Source organism: Lissotriton helveticus, chromosome 6, assembly GCF_964261635.1.
Source record: "Lissotriton helveticus chromosome 6, aLisHel1.1, whole genome shotgun sequence".
Classification (NCBI taxonomy): domain Eukaryota; kingdom Metazoa; phylum Chordata; class Amphibia; order Caudata; family Salamandridae; genus Lissotriton; species Lissotriton helveticus.
In genome coordinates, this window is record NC_136067.1 from 1,413,833,641 (window position 1) to 1,413,851,912 (window position 18,272).

Genomic DNA, 18,272 nt, shown 5'->3' on the forward strand with positions numbered 1-18,272 from the left:
AAACAGGACTACACTGGTTCTCCCATACTTAATGGAAACAGACAATGGACTACATAGTTGGTCAGTAAGATCTCTCCCAAAGGGTCTTCCATCTTAGAGTGTCTCTACCATAGAGGTATAAACCACAATCTCTGTGTAAGACCATCCTCACCGCCATTTCACCTCACCTCAGATCAAAATCTCTCTACATTCTTCACTCGTTATATTCCATGGCATTCTATTTCTAAGCCCTGTGTCTTTACCTTCCCTTCCTCTCTTTTCCCCCCACATCCTACTCTGCACCTCGCAATCCTGGTGCAACCACCAGGATACTTGAGATCCCCCCCCTGGCTCCCATTCCGCCCATGATTACCTAGTCACTTCCTCATTGGCTGTCTTCACCATTCCTTTCCCCTCCCCCCACAAACACTCCTCGCCATACCCACTTCGCATCTCATATCATTTCACCTACTGTGCGGGTCATATCATGGAGCTCACCGGCGCGCACACACACACACACACACACAGACACACACATCATTTATCCCTCCAACCTATCAAAAGAATCAGCCAAACGATTCAAGCGCAATGTTATCAAACTTCACCCTGAAACTCTCTTCGCTGATTCTCATTTCTCCCCACTCAACGGGATAACAACGACTCATATCATTTTCCACACGAAACGAAGAGCCCAATTGAGGAAAGCATTCCTTGCTTCACTCTCGATCACCTCCACGAGGAAAAACGCGCATGGTCTACTTATTTGTATTTCCCCCTCCCAGCTCTTCCAAGCGACAGCAACTATCACCATCTACAATAACGGAACTATCCTCATTCAATCCACAGACCTTCGTTTAAATCTCCTGGACAACATCTTCCCCATCATTAAAACACTAGTGTCTAAACCCCATTTCGCTACCCAAACTACTCCCATCTCCAGCACACAAGTGGTAACATCTCTCACATCTCTCATCCCGCCTTGACAGCCTCGCCCCTCTACCACCCCATCCACTACTTGCATTGGATTCTCACTATACTCCCACCTGTCACACCAACACACCTCACATCACCTCACCAAACCCACACACTCTACCTCCTAGCACGCCTGATAGCCTGGACCTTTGTCCACCCTGTCCACTACTGGCATTGGCTCCATATAGTATTTCCACCCAGACTACCCTTCCCACCAACACACCTCACATCACTTCACCAAACCCACACACTCTACTTCCCAGCACTTCTGAGACAGCATACACTTCACCAATAGATATAGAGTCCCATCAGCATAAGATCATTGCTCCCCTCCCCCCTAACAGCATCCTCCCCATAACCATCTCTCCCTCTGCATCATCCTTGCCCCCATGACGTTACTCCTTACACATATTCCCCCCATCACAGCCACACCCACCCAGGTCAGTTGCTGGCACATATTATGATACCCCACTACCTCCCTCAAAACACGCTGCCCTCAAAGCACACCCCTATCTCAATTACCCCTCCCACACACCAGTCAACCACCCCCTCAACTCAGCCATCTACATCCAGAACTCTGCCACCCTCATGCACAACAGTGCCTCCAACACTACTCATACCTTCACCTGATCACATACCCAACTTGCCCACATCGCAGCCATCCACATTCACATCACAGCCACCAGCCTCACTCATAACCACACCATACCCAAGACTGGATGAGATTCTGACCGCACTTCACCAAATCAAAAAGAAATTCCAATCTTTTAAGGAAGTGATGTCGAGACAACCATGGCGCACTATTTCCTCCAGAACATCTAAATCGAGCGAGTGCCCGTACCATCTAACATTCACCTCTAAACTTACTCTACCCAGTTGGAAAACAGTTCCCTCCCATAATACATTAACACCCCCTATGCGAATCATCAATCCGTTTTTGGAGAGCGATGTTCTGTCTCTTCTACACTCTTATAAACCCTCTCTCACAAACCCCTTAACTCCCACTCAGATGACCATCCCCACTATTCCCCTCAACCCATTCAGATCCTCTACACACAACAATAGAGCAATCATCGATAACAACCTAAGAAGAGTCCCTCTCATTCAGGATCCCACTTCTTCCCTCATCACACCCCATCTTAAATGCACACTCCTAAACCGTAGATCTGCCTCTAGACACGCAGCGGATATTGCTAACCTCATCATCTCACAGGAGCTGGACCTGTTAATGTTAACTGAAACCTGGCTAAAGGAATCCTCCACTCCACTAATTGACATTCTAGTGCCCCCTAACTACGGCATCATTAGATTGGTCAGAATTAATAATATAGGGAGAGGTACCGCCTGTATACATCGTAGCAACATCACTGTAAACCGAGCCATATCCCCTGTATTCCCCTCTTGCGAATACATACAGCAGCAACGGCAAACCAGTATGCTCACTACACATCATCTATCATCCACCTGGGGACAACCTCCTCTTCACCGAACACCTAATGGATATGGCTTCAACGAACTCCGGGTGGCAAAATACCCAAATAAACCTTGGCGACTTCAATCTCCATAGGAATGACCACAAAGTTACAGTGGTCAATAGTCTAAAAAAACTTCCTGGATGATCTATCCCTCGCCCAAATTTGCAACAGCCCTACACATAATAAAGGCTCAATCCTGGATTTAATAATCTCCAAAAGTGACGTCATTCAGTTGGAGTCGATCCAACCCTGTGACTGGTTGGACCATCATAATATACCCTTCTTCATCAAGGAAACAGTGAAATTCAACTCGGTTCAATCCACAAAACCAAAGATTTGGAAAAGAGACTTGAAAAAACTCAACCCCAACACATTACCTTCCTCCAGCTACAACCTTCGTCTACCCCCTGCAGGTTCCTCCGACGTCCATGATCTCACCAACCACTACCTCAATTCAATGACCTTGATAATTAACGAGGTTGCCCCCCTCCAACTAAAGAGAGTTTCCACTAAAGACTGTAAACCTTGGTACAACTGTCTACTTATGAGGATAGACGATCTCTCAGAACTTTTGAACGCAACTGGAGATAAGTCCCATCTGCTACTCAACTCAAGTTACTAAGGAAAAAGAGATACGCCTATTACAATAAGATAAAGCGCACTAAAGCAGACAAGAAATCGTCCCCAAAAACTTTTAGAGTTAATCAAAACTCAATCCAAGGACGCACCTCAACGGCTACAAGACATAGCCCAACCACAACCCAATTGTGAAGAATTGTCTGCCTTCTGTAATCGGAAGACTGATAACATCAATAAGGATCTCCTAAATGACCTATTATTACACTCCGGTCCCCATACGAAAACCTCCCATTCACTCCGATCTGCGCCACACCAAATACCCTCAAAGTTTGACCTAAAAAACATCGCAGTCTGGTCATCCATTTCTACTTATACTGAAGAAGCTTTAGGCAAGATTCTTTACGCTCTGAAACCTGCCAACCACCTCACCGATCCTCTCCCGGCAAACGCTGTTAAAGATTTAACCCCATGGCTTCTGCCTCTCTGCACCAAATCATTAACAGTTCACTTCAACAAGGCTGCATCCCGGACTCCCTCAAAGTCGGACAGGTATCACCCATCCTAAAGAAACCAACCGCTGACCCTACGGACCTAAACAACTATCGTCCTATTTCCAATATTCCTACCTTGAAAAATGTGTACACCACCAACTGTCTAAACATATTGATCCCTTTGACCTTCTTAACAAACACCAATCAGGCTTCAGAGCTAGTCACAGCACTGAATCTGCCATGACACACATTATTGATGATTCGCTACAAATCCTTGACCAGAACGGATCATGCCTACTCATCCTACTAGACTTATCCTCAGCCCTCGATACGGTCAAACACGGGAATCTGATAGATCTTCTGAAACATAGAATGGGTCTACCAGGGACAGTGTTAAACCGAACGCAAAAATTCAAGGTCAACAACACTCTTTCCAATCCCGTACCAGTAACATTGGGAGTCCCGCAAGGGTCCTCACTATCTCCAACATTATTTAATCTGTTCATGGAAACACTCACCGAAATGTTACAGTAGCCTAACGTGCAATATCATATGTACGCTGACAATCAACAACTTTATCTTAAGATTAACACCCTAGAATACATTAAATTGCTTAACACAACACTCAGGAATACCCAGTTCTGGTTGGCAGAAAACCATCTCAAATTGAACGCTCTAAAAACCGAATTCCTTATTGCTCCGCCCGCCAAAGTCCCCATAATGCAAGACTGGATCAAACACCTAACTGCACTCAAAGTTTAACCAACCATTGTGGACTCAGCAAAATCTTTGGGAATAACTCTTGACAGCAACCTCACTATGCAGAAGCACATTAGCAACGCCACAAAGGGAATAAACTTCCAGATAAACACACTGATAAAAGCTGAAACCCTTCATGCCAGTCAATGACTTCAAGCTGGCAGTACAAGCTCTAGTTATCCCTCGTGTGGAGTACGGTAGTGTCTCTCTCTGTGGCCTTCCAAAAGCTACAACAGCTCCCCTAAGAGCCTCAATAAATGCTGTAGCGAGACTCATCACTGTTCGAAAAGATGTTCCCACATCTCCCCAGACTTGAAATCCTTGAATTGGCTACCGCTTGTAGCCAGAATTCATCTAAAAATGGTGTGCATGATGCATATGGCCTTACATCATAATTCACCCAGTTACCTCGCACAGAAACTGACGATCTCTGGTGGGATAAGAACCTCAAGAAGTGCGGAAAACCTAGTACTCAAACCCCAAAGATTCAACAAGAAGAAAACTTATAAACGAACCTTCTCGGGGATCTTGCTGCAGCGACTTGAGGAAGGGGGTGTCACGGGCTCGGCCTTATGTTGGTTTCGATCCTTCCTGACTGAAAGATCATTTCAGGTTGCGATCCCGCCCGGCAAGTCTAAACCCTATCCGTTAGCCCTGGGGGTCCCACAGGGCTCTTCGCTGAGTCTCACTCTTTTTAATCTTTATGTGAGACCGCTGGCTGTGGTCGTCAAGCAATGGGGCCTGATGATGGTCTCATATGCTGATGACACGCAGCTGGCGGTCACGCTGAGTGGGGACTCAGACATGGAGGCTCCCAGGTTTTGTGATCTGCGAGCAGTGGCTAACTGGATGAATTCCAACTGTCTCCAGTTAAATACCAAGAAGACGGAGGTTATGGTGGTTGGTAGGCAGGTGGCGTTGTGGGGTGACAAATGGTGGCCCTCTGAGTTAGGCGTGACTCCTCTCCCAGCATCGGAGATAAAAAATTTGGGAGTATGGTTGGACCCGACCCTTGGTTTCACCTGCCATACCAGGAAGGTGGCAGCTTCTTGCTATGGCATCATAAGAGGGCTCAGACCTATTCTTAAATTTTTTGATGCGTCCACCAGGCAACTGGTGGTTCAAGCATCAGTGTTATCTCGGCTGGACTATGCCAGTTCGTTGTTAGTCGGGATCAATCAGGCAGAACTTACCCGGCTGCAGCGAGTCCAAAATGCTGCAGCCAGAGTAGTGATTGGTCTGCCAAGGAGGTGTTCGGTTTCTAAAACTCTGCACTCGCTCCATTGGCTTCCCATACCCCAGAGGATTCAGTTCAAGGTTCTTTGCCTTGCGTTTAAAATCCTCAAAGGTATGTCTCCCAAAATCTTGGAGAATCTGCTAACGCCGTATGTCCCTTCACGTACCCTCAGATCTTTGGGGCAGAATCTGGTGATGGTCCCGCGTTTTAAACTGGTCAGAGCTGGTGGTCGCTCTTTCCGTGTGCTAGCGGCGAAGTGGTGGAATTCTCTTCCTCCGCATATCCGGGCGATGGATGATCTTCTCCAGTTTAGACGGGCCGTCAAAACTCTTCTGTTTGCTTAAATCCCTCTGCTGTCTTTTTCCCCTTTGAGTTTCTTAGTGTTGTGTTGTGTTTACCTTGTCAAAGCGCCAGGATGCCCCTTCGCTGGGGCAGCTGTGCGCGATACAAATAATAATAACATAACATAACATGGCGCCCAGGATAAGGAATACACTTCCCCCAGAAACCAGACTGAATGCTTCTACCGCTTCTTTCAAAAAGGAAGTAAAAGCGATTCTCATGGCAAAATTCACCTGATCATAGTCCAAAGAAACTGAGATCGATTGTACCCTTACTAGTAATTCTACTATATCAAGGGTCCAACTAAACATCCCACTCAGTTTATCTGCCCTTGACTTGATTCATTGGTATGTTGCTGTTATGTACCCTATTGCTTTCCTTTGCATGAGATGTTTTGTATACGTGATGTACCTGCATTTATTAGTTTTTTTTTTTTGCCGTGCTTAATATAAAGCGCTCTCATATCCGCAAGGATCTTGTTCGCGCTCTATAAAACCTTCAGATTAAAATAAATAAATAAAGATGGGCACTACCAGTTCCGGGTTAAGCCCTTTAGGATGAAGAATGCCCCTGCCAACTTTCAAAGGTTGGTCAACCAGGTGTTGGCTGGTCTGGAACAGTTCAGTGCCGCCTACCTGGATGAAATTGCAGTGTTCAGCACCAGTTGGGAAGAACATCTGCGCCACCTCTGGGAAGTGTTGATGGCGGTGCGGAGAGCAGGCCTCACGACCAAGGCGAGTAAGTGCCAGATCGGGCTCCGTGGTGTACTTGGGACACCAGGTTGGGAGCGGCCAGGTGGCGCCCCTACAGCCCAAGATTGAGACCATCCTGGCTTGGGAACCCCCCCAAGACCCAGACAGAGGTGAGAGCCTTTTTAGGACTCACTGGGTATTATAGGAGGTTTGTCAAGGGATATGGCAGCATTGCTGCACCCTTGACAGAGCTGACTTCCAGGAAGCAGCCCAAGAAAGTGATCTGGACTGACACCTGTCAGAAAGCTTTTGAGGCCCTGAAGACATCCATGTGCACGGCGCCCGTGCTCCTGGCACCCAACTTCTCAAAAGAGTTTATCGTTCAAACAGACGCTTCAGAGCATGCTTTGGAGGCTGTTTTGTCACAGATAAATGAGGAGGGCCTAGATCAACCCGTAGCATTCATCAGTAGGAGGTTACTTCCACGGGAACAGAGGTGGATTGCAATTGAGCGTGAGGCATTTGCTGTGGTCTGGGCACTGAAGGAGTTGAGACCATATTTGTTGGGGACTCACTTCTGGGTTCAGACAGACCACAGGCCCCTCAGATGGTTGATGCAGATGAGGGGTGAGAATCCAAAGCTGTTGAGGTGGTCCATTTACCTACAGGGGATGAATTTCACGGTGGAGCACCGCCCTGGTACAGAACACGCCAATGCTGATGGTATGTCCAGATTTTTCCGCCTTAGTGATGAGAACTTCCAGGAGGTAGGGTAGTTCTCCCCAAATTTCAGCTGGAGGGGACACATCTTAGACCTGGCACCATTGGCGTAGGTCTCCCTTCCATCTTTTGCTGTTGGCTCATGTGTTTTTGCTGGTTATAGATGCTTTGGGCACTGTCACTGCTATTCAGTGCAAGTGCTTCCTATGGTAAATTGATGTATGGATTAGTGACTCCATGATTGGCTGGTTTGTTTTACTTGTCAGACCCTAGTACAGTGCACTGCGTGTACCTAGGACTTGTAAATCAAATGCTGCTAGTGGGCTTTCAACACTGGTTGTGCCACCCCCGGAAGCAGCCTGTAAAGTGTGTCTCCGGCCTGCCATTGCAGAGCCTGTGTGCAGTCTGGTACTGCCATGTTGACTGGGCAAGTGTACCCACTTGCAGTCCCTAAATCTTCCCTTTTCTGCATATTAATCGCCCCTATGGTAGGCCCAAGGGCAGGGTGCATTGTAGGTAGAAGGTAGGACATGCCCTGATGTGTGTGGTATGTCCTATCACTTTTGAAAGGCTACCTGTTCCCTATAGGCCAGAAAGGGCAGTTTGATTATAACCTCTTATAATCCTAACTAACTCAGGGAACTAGGTAGAAATACGAGTTTAGTATGCCTGAACTCAGAATGATAAAATACTTCTTTTAGTGAAGTTTGTTTTAACATTCTATGTTTGAAAATACTACTTTTAGGAAGTAGGCGTTTTCTTGCCTAACTATCCAAGCCTGCCTCTGCTAGGTTGTGTATTCCTTATCTGGAGTTTGAGTGACGGGGGGATTCCAGGAGACCGGATCAGTCAGCTCAGTGGTGAATCGAGAGATCTGCATCTAGATGGGAGGGAGGAGTTGCACCTGGGACCTGAATAGGGCTGTGCCTGCCTTCCACAATGCTGGCTCCACCTCCTGTGGTGCGTCTGATGTCCCTGACCCACACTGTCAAAGGAAAGGAGTCTTGTCAATAAAGTGCTCCAGGACTGGACAGAACTGGTTTGGACTGGGTATAGGACCCTCTGCCTTCAGAGGACAAAGGATTTGTTAGTATAAATAGGGGGACCCAGACCCCAGAACTTAAGATCACTTTTGGGAAACAAGAAGAACCTTAGCTGAGGAGAGGAACCAGAGAGAAACTGAAGGAGGAGACTATCCCTAAGCTGAGTGCTGTTTGGGGGGATTGACCTGCAGTGGTTGCTTGACTGCCAAAGACAGGAGAAAATAACTTTGTGCTACTTTCATCAACTTGTAAAGGCTCTTCAAGGGCTTGGAAATTGAGCTTGCCTTCTGCTAAAGTATCAGGGATAACATACTTCTCCAACTAGTTCCCCTGAGTCCTTTTAAAGTGCCTGCTATTGTGCTGGGCCTCCTGCGGGACTGCGTGTCGCAAAGAAAAGAAAGCACGACTCACGAAGAAGAAGCGTGACGCTGCCACGGTTGTCGCATCACTGAAGAAGTTTGTTGCCGCTGTCGCATCGCAGAAGCGCCTCGCATCTCCGGAGAAGTGTCGCAGACGCCGTTGCATCACCGGCGAAGCCTGTCGCAGCTGCTGTCATCGCATCACTGAAGAAGGGTGTCACAGCTGTCGCATCACCGAAGCGCCTCGCATCACCGGAGAAGTCTCGCCGTCACAGCAGCCGTTGTCTCATCACCTGAGAAGCCTGTCGCAGGGCTTGTCGTGGCTCAAAAGATTCGTTGAGTCGCCACACGGCTGTCGGGCGTGCACACATCGTTGTCGCATCAAGTAGAAGACGCCATTTTGTTACATTGCCACGGAAGCGCAGTAAGAAACCGATGCATCACTTCCCCATGCAGAAAAGTACCGACGCATCACCGTCCCCTACGCAGCAGTAGGGAACCGACGCATCACTGTTCTTGCGCGTAAGGAACCGACGCATCACCTTCCCAGCAACACTTTCGTTGGATAGCATTACACATCCAAAGGTACATACATTGAACTTAAAGTGTCGCATCTAAAGAGAGCCAAGCTATTTCTTCCATTTTTAAAGTACAGTATTGTGAATTTTTGTCGTTTGTGGTCTTGTGTTAAGTCTATATAAAAATACTTATTTTTATGCTACAACTTGTGTGGTGTCCATCTGTAGTGTTGTCACTGGGTTACTGTATGTGTTCACAAATGCTTTACAAACTGCCTCTGAGATAAGCCTGTCTGCTCGTGCCAAGCTACCAAGGGGGTGAGCAGGGGTTATTTTAGGAGTGTACCCCCTTACCCTGACTAGATGCCAGGGTCCCTATTTGTCACAGGTACCTACCTATGCCAACTAGAGACCCCCAAATCTAACACCTACCTACTCTAGATCCTGCACTGAGAAGTAGTCTAGCATTTTTTTGATAATGGGGTCAAACATGAGTCAGTTGAGTGCACTGCCTTAATTCTTATTACCTTTAAAGTCGTTTGCTTCTGAGGGTGTGAAAAAAGGATGATAACTGATGTCAGTGCGAAGGGTGGCATCTTAAATGACACTTTGATGTCCTGTCCATGGAAACTTCTGAAACCATGCAATGCCACCTGTTACCACTAGGAACGGTATTGTAAATTATTTTTTCCAGAAGATTCAAAAGGTGAGGAATTGGCATGTATAACATCCAGGACAAAGATTGCTACTTACAGTAAGTAACTTATTTATATGAAGTACCCAAAAGAAATTTCAAAGTGCACAATATATAAATGTTTTGCATGACTTGTAGTGGTGAAAGAGTGTGATGTGTAATATTTGTAACCTGCTGTTGAACGAAGAATGGGAGTCCATGAAGAATACCAGGTGTTACAGAGGAGATAGCAGTTTAGCAGTGTCACTTAAATAATCTTATTCTGCAAGATATGACTAAAAGAAAGTTTGTTCATTAGTATGATATGGCAAGATTGTTTATGATAGGAAAATGTAGGTAATTGTTGTGCTGCATTTTTTTAAACACTAATTTTTACAGGAAACTCGTACCTGCTGAAAGAAGCCATGTGGATCCATGGACATTACATTTCAAACAGGAAAAAGATTTTTCCTGCAGGACTAAATCTGTCTCATAGCATTTTCTGTCTTTGCAGCCAAAACGGTATACCTATAATTTAAAATCTCCTGGTGTTCGCCCTTCAAATCCAAGACCAGGCACTGTGAAACAACACCCCACACCTCTGCAGCAGGAGCTGAGGAAAATTAGTTACAGTCGCATCCCAGAGAGTGAGATGGAAAGCACAGCTTCTGCTCCAAACTCTCCACGAACTCCACTGACACCACCACCTGCTTCTGCTACATCCAGTACTACTGATCTGTGTAGTGTATTTGATTCTGATCCGTCGAGTCCCTTTCATTCACGTAAGTTACATTTGAGAAATGTTGTTGAAAAAATTGCAAACATGTTTGTATTCTATACTTGTAAAATACATTCATGTAATGGTTTTGTATGCTGTGAGGAAATGGAGTGTATTATATGGTGTGGTAGTGCACCCTCACTGTGTAATACACTTGCCAACCCCTTCAGGTCCAGTAGGTTTCGTCCGTCAAACCCTCCGTCTAACCCTGTGTAGCTGTGGCACTGAGCAGCAAGGCGTATACAGAGGAACTAGTGTAAAGCAAGTAAACACCACTAAAACAGTAGAAGAAAAAATCAACACGACACAAGAAATCTGACGCCAATTTATAAAAATAGACAGCACAACTAAAATATTTTTACTCCACTGTGAACAAGCCTGGGCAAATGTAGCACTTGGAAAACTCTTTGTTTAGAAGAACTTAGAAAAGTGTCAATGCGGTTGAGTAGAAGTACCTGGGGTGAACAACTGCAGTAGGTAGCTAGCCAGGGGGACCAGCAAGGCCCTTAGAAACAGTTACTATCACAGAAGAAGCAGCCCTCAAACAGTTTTAGGCACTCAGTTTGCATTGCAGTGGGTTCCTAAGAAGTGGACCTGATGCAAATGATGATGGATGATGAAGATGCTCACAGAGTGTCCAAAGAGTAGTTCAGAGGAACTGAAGCCATCTCCTTCTTGAGGGACCTCTCTGTAGGTGAACAGTAGGCATGTGAGGAGAATATCCCATCTCCTCCTGAGTTTTTAAAGCAAACTCATGATCATGCCTTTTATGGGTTTTTTGAACCTCTGAACTAATCCATTTCCTTGGGGATGAAATTGGGTGCTGAGCTTGTAAGTCACACCACATTCCTCGCACATTGTCTTCAGTTAGAGGAACATGAAATTTGTATCCCTATCTGAGATGACCTTAGGGAACCCAACTCTGGTGAAGATTCCAAAGAGGGCTCTAGCCACTGCAGGGGCAATGACTGTCCTAATTGGATTTGTCGCAGGATGCCTGGTGGCATAGTCCGCTACCACAAGGATCAACCTGTTCCCTGAAACTATGGGTGGGGCTAGGGGACCAACAATATGTGAAGTTTGTATACCAGATCCACTCCGCTTTGTAGTATAATAATCTTTATTGATGGCGTCCAGCATGTGTCAAGATCCACAAATTACAAGGATTAAGAACCCCAGAGCCGACCACATATCCCAATCATCTTGCCTATCTCATCCTCTCTCCAGACTCCTCTAACACTCTAGAACCCCCAACATGTCATACACCATCACCTGCACATTGCACCAGACCATACAACACATCTTCCCCTTCACAAACAAATCACAACTTAACAAATAAGATCAAAGAAAACCACACACATAGACCACACATAGAACACCAAAAATAAACATCACATACACAATGACAAACTGCAAAACTTAGTCAATAACTCTTCTAGGTATTTTCTTGACACAAGAACTCCTTTTAGGTAACGCAACCAGATTATTGCTCCTCTTGGAAACACTTTTGATTACACTAGATTCTTCACAAACTGATTTCTCACCATCTACCTCCGTAATGTTCTTATCCACTCTCTCCACACGAGACTGGGTCCATCACTGTCCATTAGCTGTCTGTACAGAATTTCCACAAACCCTTTTTACATATACAGGTGCTCTAAATTTGGTCTCCTCGACAGTAGAGGATCTTTGACCCGAACTCAGTCACCAACCTGCAACCACTCCAGCATTTTTGCGCTTACTATTTCTCTCTAATTCACTCATCCTGATCTGACTAGCCTCATCACATTTTGCCTTGGCCTTTCCAGCCAACACTTTAACATCCAACTCCTTCTTGATCACCCCCAAGATCCAATCTGGACAAAGACCTGAGCTGACAAAACTTCCTCATCACCTTGCAAGGCACCTTACCTGTAACTGAATGTGGAGTAGTGCAATAAGCCCAAATAATATCCCTAATGGCATCGGCACAATCCACTCCAGATCCAAATGCACTCTGCACATACTCTACTCTTTTCCATTGAATTGAGGGCAATACGGTGGTTTACGAACATGTCTAATGCCATTTTTACAAAATAACTCCTGCATAAATGTAGATGTGAGTTGCACCCAGTTATTGGATAATACCTCTGGTGGCATTCCTTCCCTATACAATACCTCCTCGAAGAACTTGAGTACACTGGCAGTGTTTGGTTTAGCCACACCTTTAACCTCAACCCATCTGGATAACTGGTCCATTAATACAATGAAATAGCTAATCTGTACAGAGAGAACATGTAAGGACCCAGAAAAGTAACTGATACTTTCTTCCACACACTATCTGGACTCACTACAACCCTAGGCTGAAGAACTGAGGTCACCAAGTGCTTGTCACTAATACAACACTGAGCACACCCTTTGACTACTTCATCAACTTGTCTGTCCATGGATGGCCACCAGTACCTTGCTCTAATGTGTCTTTTGGTAGCAGTCATGCCCAAATGGCCTGCCTGAGCTGTTAATTTTTCTCCTCTAACCAGAACACCACTCTCACAAGACAGTTCATCTGCCACCTTCCAGTACGGTTGTAAAGTAGGTTTCAATTTTGTTTTCCTCTTGGCCAACCTTCCAAAACATATTTAATGACATCCACGAGATCCAATTCCTTATTAACTGTGTCACACAATTCCTGCACACTGCCACATTCAGCATGATCCTCAATCAAAGCTATTATGCATTCTTCTACCTCCTCTTCCTTAGATTCCACTTAGTCAACAACAGGTATTCTTGATAAACAGTCCGCTTTACCATTCTGGCCTCCAGCGATATACACCACATCAAAATAAAATTCAAGTAATTTGACTGTTAATCTAGCAAGTCTATTGGTTGATTTCTTAGCTTTGTGCCCATTCAGAATGTCCACAAAGGGGTGATGGTCCGTTTATGGCTTACATTGTTCAACTCCCCAGGTGCAAGCCAACATCTTTCTCGATCACAGAGTACCTGGTTTCCACCTCAGATGGAAACCCTATGGTAAATTCTGTTCCATGACTCTGCAAAAGTATGGCGCTGATTCCGTACGCACTTGCGTCCACAGTTACAAAAAATCCTGCGACCAGCCACATATGGTTGAAGTGCTTGTGCTGAAATCATTTTTTCTTTGGTCATATCAAAATTTCTTTGGGAAACCATTGACCAAGTGAAACCTGTATTTTTCTTCAAGTGTCTGAAACACTTGGTTAGATCTAAATAATTCCTTACAAATTTAGAATGGAACTCACACATTCCTAGGAAAGGTCTAAGTTGATCATTGTCCTCGGGATGCAGAGCCTTTACAGTTGCCTCCCCCAATCCTTGTTTAGGTTTCACCCCTTCAGAAGACAGGATATGGCCAAGATATTCTATCTTCTTGACTGCAAAAACACTTAGAGTAACACCATTTTCACATAAGGCATTTAAATCACTTCTGAGAGTGCTGTCATGTTCCTCGAGAGTCTTGGCAAAAACCATAATCTTCTGAAAGACAGAAGCAGTAGATGCCAGACCAAATGGCATTCTACAAAACTGAAAAGTACCATCAGGTGAGAGGATGTGACCTTCTGGCTGCCCGCTAAATCAAGGCATCAATTCTCACGTAACAGAAGAGGCTTGGACAACCCATCTGCAAACTCACTTCAACAAAGATTGTGTAACCGAACCGCACAAGGAAATTCTCCTGCTCGAAGGCGATGTTCAAACACTTCAAATACTCTCTAACACAATTTCAGAACAGCCTCTTATCATTACAAGGGAATAAATCTGCAAAAGAATTTCAAAAGGAAGGCGCGAAGGAGCCATGGGACCCTGCCCATACTATTAAAAAAAAAAGACCCAAATTACTGGGCATCTGTATTGAAACCGACCTTTGAATCAATCTTGTGCTCATTGACGATACCATCTTCATGGAGGGGTTCAATCATCTCCCCCATCTACAAAAAAGGCAACAGGGACAACCCAAAAAACTACCGGTTGGTAGCTCTAATTGCCACGAAGCTAAATACTACGCCGGATTGCTCCAACAAGAACTAACATCGTGGGAGACTGGAATCTCTGCAATCCTGACCAAACAGGTTTCTGTAAGAACATGGGGACTACCACCAACAACATGGCCCTCTCACTAATGATGGATGCCACACTTACCATAAAACAGCCCTTGTATCTATTTTTCATTGATTTCAGCTCAGCATTCTATCATATAAATTGGAACCTATTGTGGCAAAAACAAAAAAAACTGAACATTCCATCACTACTACTAAAACAACTAATGCTCTTGCACATTAACACCTGGGTGCAAGTAAAACTGGGCACAAGAGACCATATGACAAAAAAGATCCCAACCACTAAAACAAGGCTGCGTGCTTGCTCTGCTACTCTTTAATCTTTTTATGGCAGAGCTTTCAAACTCCCTCAATGATAACAACTTGCACGCTCCCAAAATAGGCGGCCTCCAGCTGTCTAACCTTTTCTACGCAAACGACTTGGTACTCATAAGCCGGATCAGTGGACCTACAGCGATTGCTTGATACTACACCTCGGTATTTGGAGGAGAACAAACTCAACATTAACCGAGAAAAAACTAAAACTCTCTGTGTGAACTGGCGCAAGAAAAAGACACAGCCTTGATGGCATCTGGCTTCATGTAAGCTGGAAGCTGTACAAAATTACAAGTACCTGGGAATCATCATCGATGATAAGGGAAAGTACACAGCTCAACTCAAGGCCATAAAAACAAGCATTTGCAATGCAATTGGTCTCGCCTTTGGGACCTTGTATGTATTTAGCTATGCAGCTCATTAGCCTGGGTGCTGAAACATCTACTGTTCTACCAGTACCACCCTTCACTGCCCTTGACAACTTCAAAGAGACTCGTTGTAGTTGTATACATCAAAGCCATATATGGTGCTTATTTATGATATGCAACTAACTTCCATTGACAAAGCAAATAATCTAAACAACCTAACAAGCTCACAGACTTGTTATCCGCCTTCCTAGCCCTGCACCGCTTTCTACTTGCTTTTTATTTCCGAGCAAGCTTTCCCAGGTCAGGGGCCTCCCCTTTCTAGCCAGGGGGACTATAAACTGGGGTGTAGCTCCCATTGGTGCAGCAAGTGCTGTTGCACCAGGACTCAGTGCCCGAGAGACCCGTTGAACCCTGATAATTGTTATATTTCACTACCCCAACAGCAGTCGGGCCATTTTATTTCTCGCACCATGGCCCATGGTAAACTTGCTACACTACTGACTTTAAAACCTCCCTGTGGGGAAAATCCCAGGCTCTTGTCTCTAAAATGTTAGATTGCTCTCAATTAGGAAAATCTTCGTCTCTCTGCCCCTTTCACATACAAGGCGCTCTCTTCCTCACAATCACTTCATAAAACTCATTCAACCGTTCCAATGTGATTACCAACTTCTGCCACCCACTCCTGCATCTAGTAGCAGCGCCGTGACATGTGACAAAACAAGCATTCCTCTGATCTAGAGTCAGGCATAGTTTGAAGAGGAGGAGGAGGGCGAGAAAAAGCTAGAGAGAGCCTATGAACTAATACACATGGGGAATAGTGAAAACAGCAGAAAAACTTAGATGATCTGGAAATAAATGCACAGACATGTAAAAGAACGATGAAAAGCACATTTATTCAACTTAGACTGTTTGAGAAATAATGGAGCCCATGGCTGACTCTGTAGTCCAGAGACTGGGGCTGGGAGAGTCTGCTGGCCTGGCAAACGACGTCACTCTCCCAAAAATGCAGATGTTATACCCTCTAAACACCAAACCGAAGGCGTGCTTCTGCACGTAATAATATAATGTAATGTGAGCGGATTTTTCATACAGCTTTGCACCAGCCCCCGAAGCTATCCCGGGTAAGGTGTCTATAAGAGCTGCTTGGTTAATTATGTGCCCGAACTCTTCATGACATAAAATAAATCAAATACAGCTAGTCCGGCATCGTGCTGGATTTTAGCACAGGGGCTGGCTTGCTTGGGTCGAGCACACATACTCAAACCTTCAGCCCAGAAAGGCATTCTTTCCTGAGAATACAGAGCTCACATTCCAGGCATGAATCTGTTCTCGTTGTAACCCCCACAGAGACCAAGAGGAGAAAGCCTGCCAAACAACACAACAGCAAATAAAAAGAATGCAGCAAACATTTACCGTGGTGTTCCACCAACTCGCGTAAGCCATAGTCCCCGCTCTTTCTTGTATCCGAAGCTCTATGTGCCACAAGGTCAGGCGCTATGTCTGTGGTGTGCATCGGTGCTGGGAGGTGTGTGCGCTGCAGCTGGTGCTGCCCGCTGCTCCCCCGGCTGTTATCTACACTAGGGTGGAAAGGATACTGCTCAACGCGGGACACCAGCCTGCTGAGGCTGTCACTCCCTTAATTGTCTGGAACGGAATTCCTCTGAGCGTCCTCACTGTCTCTTGTGAAACTAGCAGTCAGCCTGGGAGCCCGCGCCTGGCCTCATGCTAGGGGTGGCCCTGACAGGTATGGTTAGTCTAGGTCAATGAGTGGCTGCCCACGCCCCCGACTCAACTCCTGCCGTATCTCCACCCTGCCTGGCCTACACTCGGAGCATAGTCCAGCGCATTTCCCTTCGCTCAAGCCCGGCCGTGTTCTAGTGCCTCACAGCGAATGTACAGTGATTACTGCCCTGCAAGCCGCGCACACACCACCATTTAAAAGCACCATTTAAAAGCAATTACATTTATTGCGCAGTTCAAGCACAGGCATCTACGCAGGTCGATAGCAAGAACATAAATCACTACATCAGTCACTAGTTTTGCTGGACTACAGACACGCTAGATTGAAACTTTTTTCATAGCCAGAGACGCATAAAGCATGTTGCACCTTATCGACAACACCCAGCCCTTACCTTTTTTGATCCCTTCATAGCCCCCGATCAACGTCTTCTCCCTTTATCATTAATCTCCGTGTTCATGGCCACAAAGTGTTCATGTGGCGCGCATGCGTACTATGTAAGGTATTGCACGCATATTAATGCACGCTACTTTAAAACAATCATTGAAAATGCAATATGGCTCGTATTTACGCGAACCCTATTGCATTTTACACAGAAGTGCGGGCGTAAAAGAAGGGTCGAACGGGAGGGTGGGGCTGGTTGTGGTGTAAGAAGTTCCGTACTACAGGAGGGAACGGGAGAGGCAGGGGAACAAAAGTGTTTTTCTATTAAAGGGGGCGATAACCTCTAAGGATAAAATAACGACATGCCCGTCAGGAGGCGGGATTAACAAGCAAAGCACCAATCCGTATGCAGAAATTGTGATTCAAGCCAATCAAAAATAAGGCTGGAAAGTAGGCGGTGCTTCCCCCACCATACTGTACACACCATAAAACAAATGTTGGGAGCACACTGCTTCACCTCCCAGCGGGTTCGCCCCTGAGCATTGTGGTCAATGCGGTTCAATAAAGCATGTGTGCTTGCAGAAAAGTCTCAAATAATTACACAAGTGTGCTTGCCATCTCGAGACACGTGTTTCTGGATCATTATCCGTCATCAGTAGAGCTTAGGCATCAAGAACCATCATATTTGGGGTTGCTGAGCAGGCTGCCAAAATATTCTCGGGTCAAAGTACCTCTCCAGGCGCGCAGGTGCCTCTCCACGAGCTCGTCACCTCA

The 18,272-nt window shown here is 45.7% G+C and overlaps 1 protein-coding gene across 1 annotated transcript in view; it reads left to right on the forward strand.

Moving 5' to 3' along the window:
* SOS1 (SOS Ras/Rac guanine nucleotide exchange factor 1) overlaps positions 1–18,272 on the forward strand; it is a 780,124-nt gene that overhangs the window by 718,480 nt on the left and 43,372 nt on the right. The window contains exon 20 of the mRNA XM_078649204.1: positions 10,354–10,621. Coding sequence (XP_078505330.1) covers positions 10,354–10,621 — 268 coding nt within the window. The remainder of the gene's footprint in view (positions 1–10,353; positions 10,622–18,272) is intronic.